This window comes from Aricia agestis, chromosome 12, assembly GCF_905147365.1.
Source record: "Aricia agestis chromosome 12, ilAriAges1.1, whole genome shotgun sequence".
Lineage (NCBI taxonomy): Eukaryota > Metazoa > Arthropoda > Insecta > Lepidoptera > Lycaenidae > Aricia > Aricia agestis.
The window spans coordinates 5,225,653-5,228,554 of record NC_056417.1 but is presented as its reverse complement, the minus strand read 5'-3'; the positions used below and the strand labels follow the sequence as shown (position 1 = coordinate 5,228,554).

The window sequence follows — 2,902 nt, the reverse complement described above, 5'->3', positions numbered from 1 at the left end:
TTTTTCCAATTTCTCAATTTTTCAGAAAAATAAATTGAAAAATTTCCAAGCTTTGAAATTTTTCGGAAAATTACCTATCACTAGACCTATAACTTTTCCAATATGCCATACAAAGAAAAGCAGACGTGGTATAGTTATGCGCTGTTTGAATATACTACCAAGAATATACAACTTACTGTCTCGACTCTCGTACTCTATAATATAATATTATCAATTATTATCCATGGTCTAACTCCTAGTATCCATATTCCATACTAATATTATAAATGTGAAAGTGTCTATCTGTTACCTCTTGACGCCCAAACCGCTAAACCAATTTTAACAAAATTTGGTATGTAGGTACTTTAAGTCTTTCTGGGGGACCCAGTTTGGGGTGTCGGCGCCTGTACATGGGAGTAATCCTCTCCATGTGTATGTACGGTGCGCCGATATGGGCCGAGCGACTGACGACCAGGACCAGGAGAATCCTAACTGGGTTACAACGGACGATGGCTATAAGGGCGATAAGGGGATACCGCACCGTCTCTAAAAATGCTGCGTGTGTCCTTGCCGGCAGTATCTCGTGGGATATTGAAGCCGAGTCACTGGCTGAAATATTTTGGCTATGCCAGGAGGAACGTGAGGTAGGACGAATCCTATCGATAGTCCAGATACGGCGATGGAGAAGAGCAGCACGGGACCGAGATTTTGACCTTTGGCTCGGTCGTCTGAATGAGTCCCTAGTCAGCGTCGAGCTGCTAAACGCAATGCGTCCCGTACTGAGGGAATGGGTGGACAGAGACAGCGGTGCGTTGTCGTACCGTCTCACACAAGTACTGACCGGGCACGGCTGCTTCGGTCAGTATCTGTGCGACATGGCTAGACGCGAGCAAAACACTGCTTGCCATCACTGTAGTGACGACCGGGATACGGCGCAGCACACGTTGTTCGTCTGTCCCGCTTGGAGCAGTCAAAGAGCGGCCTTACAGGCCACTATTGGACCCGACATCACGCTGCCGGCCATCGTTCGTGCGATGCTGGACAGCCAACACTATTGGAGGGCAGTCGAGGCATTCGCCGAAGTGGTGATGTCGTCGAAAGAGGAGGCGGAGCGCAGGCGAGAGGCGGAGGCGCTCGATCCTCAGAGAAGGCCGAGGCGGAGACCAAGGGCCAGACATGGTCGCGATATCCCGCCTTAGCAGGGGAGCTCGGGGCGCCGGTATGGGGCTGCCGTCGCCTATGACATCGAACCCCGGGTAGGCCACGATGCACTAGGTGTTCCAGTGCATCGTCGCGGAGTAATGTGGAATGGTGTATCCACGAGTTGAGCCTCAGGTGAGGCAGAGGCGGTGGGGCTGCGGTCGTATATCACGCATTTCCCGTAGTCCCACCTTCAGGAGCAGGAACACCGTTGGGGTTTTAGTGGGTAGTCCCGGGTGCGTCTTCCGTCCGCCCCAGGGAGTCCCACATACCTCGGTGGTCCTCCCCAGGCCCCGAGGATGCGTAAAAGCATTCCCCCAACGAAAAAAAAAAAAAAAAAAAAAAAGGTACTTTAAGTCTCGGGAATGGACATAGGATACATTTCATCCCGAAAAAATATACAGTTCCCGCGCGATAAACGAAATTTGACGCACAGGAGTTGCGGGCGTCGTCTAGTAGAATCTAGGTACTAGACGACGCGACGCCCGCAACTCCTTTTTTCGGGATGAAAAGTATCCTATGTCCATTCCCGAGAATTAAAGTACCTACATACCAAATTTTGGCAAAATCGAGTAGATTATAAAGTTTTCGCCGACTATCGACTTATTAATTTTTACCACGTTTTAATCTCGTCTAGTAGTAGTAGTTTGAAATTAGCCGTCCGCATAATATATTATGAATCAATTTCTCAGACACATATAATAACGCGATACCTAAAGAGGGCGACTTACCCAATAAATCAAATATCGTCCTTCTCTCTTCACACTCACGCCCGTCTTTCATATGCCAACTGTAAAATAACGACGCGGAATCATCGCCAAGTTAGTTTTTTCATAATAACTCGTTAAATATACAATATTTTAAAAATCCGCCAAGCCAGTGTCTCAATGATAGAATTTTATACAATGTGTTAAAATATTAACTTAGTTTAATGCACGATTATGGCAATATATGAAAAATTCGTGAAAATTAGATGTATTTTTGTGATTTTTTTCTATCGAGAAAATTTTAAGATATCGTGTTTCCGCTCAGATCAAATTCTTGGAAATATAATGTAGTATCTGTGTTTAGAAAATAAAACAATTCGGGCATTATCTTCAAGTATAAAAATATGAATGATAAAATCGTCAATTTTGGGTTAGTCGCCTCCTTAATTATAAGCATAGCGTCATCTGTACATGTTTTTATTTATTATAAGGGGGCAAACGAGCAACCTGATGAAAAGCAACTACCGTTGCCCATGAACACTCGCAATATTAGAAGAGCTGCAGGTGCGTTGCCTTTTAAGAGGGAATACACTCTCTTCTTGAAGATTTGTAGGTCATTATGTGACCAGTTGACTAGTCCGGAAATACTGCTGGCGGCAGTTCATTCCAGAGTTTATTATAATATGACGTCGTGGTGGTGGTACAATAATATCTGTCGGGGAAAGGCGGCGTTTCCCTCGTAATCCGCGCTCAGCTGATGACAGTCGTCACGACGTCGCTTTCTTTTGGCGAAATTGCCTTAAATTATATCGATTTGTACATACATTAAATAATCATTTTTATATGCAGTAACTAATTTTGAGATATGTGAAACGGAAAGTAGAGATGCACATTAAGTAAGAAACCAAAGTAACAAACTGTTTTGTAGTCAGTGCGCAAGCCAAAAACAATTGAATGAAGCACGAAGATACTTTGTGTCTGGGGGAAAATACATAATTATTAATGATAGTTTTATT

At 44.3% G+C, this 2,902-nt stretch overlaps 1 protein-coding gene across 1 annotated transcript; it reads left to right on the top strand.

Moving 5' to 3' along the window:
• Positions 1-488: 488 nt before the first annotated feature.
• On the top strand, positions 489-1,178 carry LOC121732679. The gene has a single exon (XM_042122633.1). The coding sequence runs from the start codon at positions 489-491 to the stop codon at positions 1,176-1,178; it is 690 nt and encodes a 229-aa protein (XP_041978567.1).
• Positions 1,179-2,902: the final 1,724 nt, after the last annotated feature.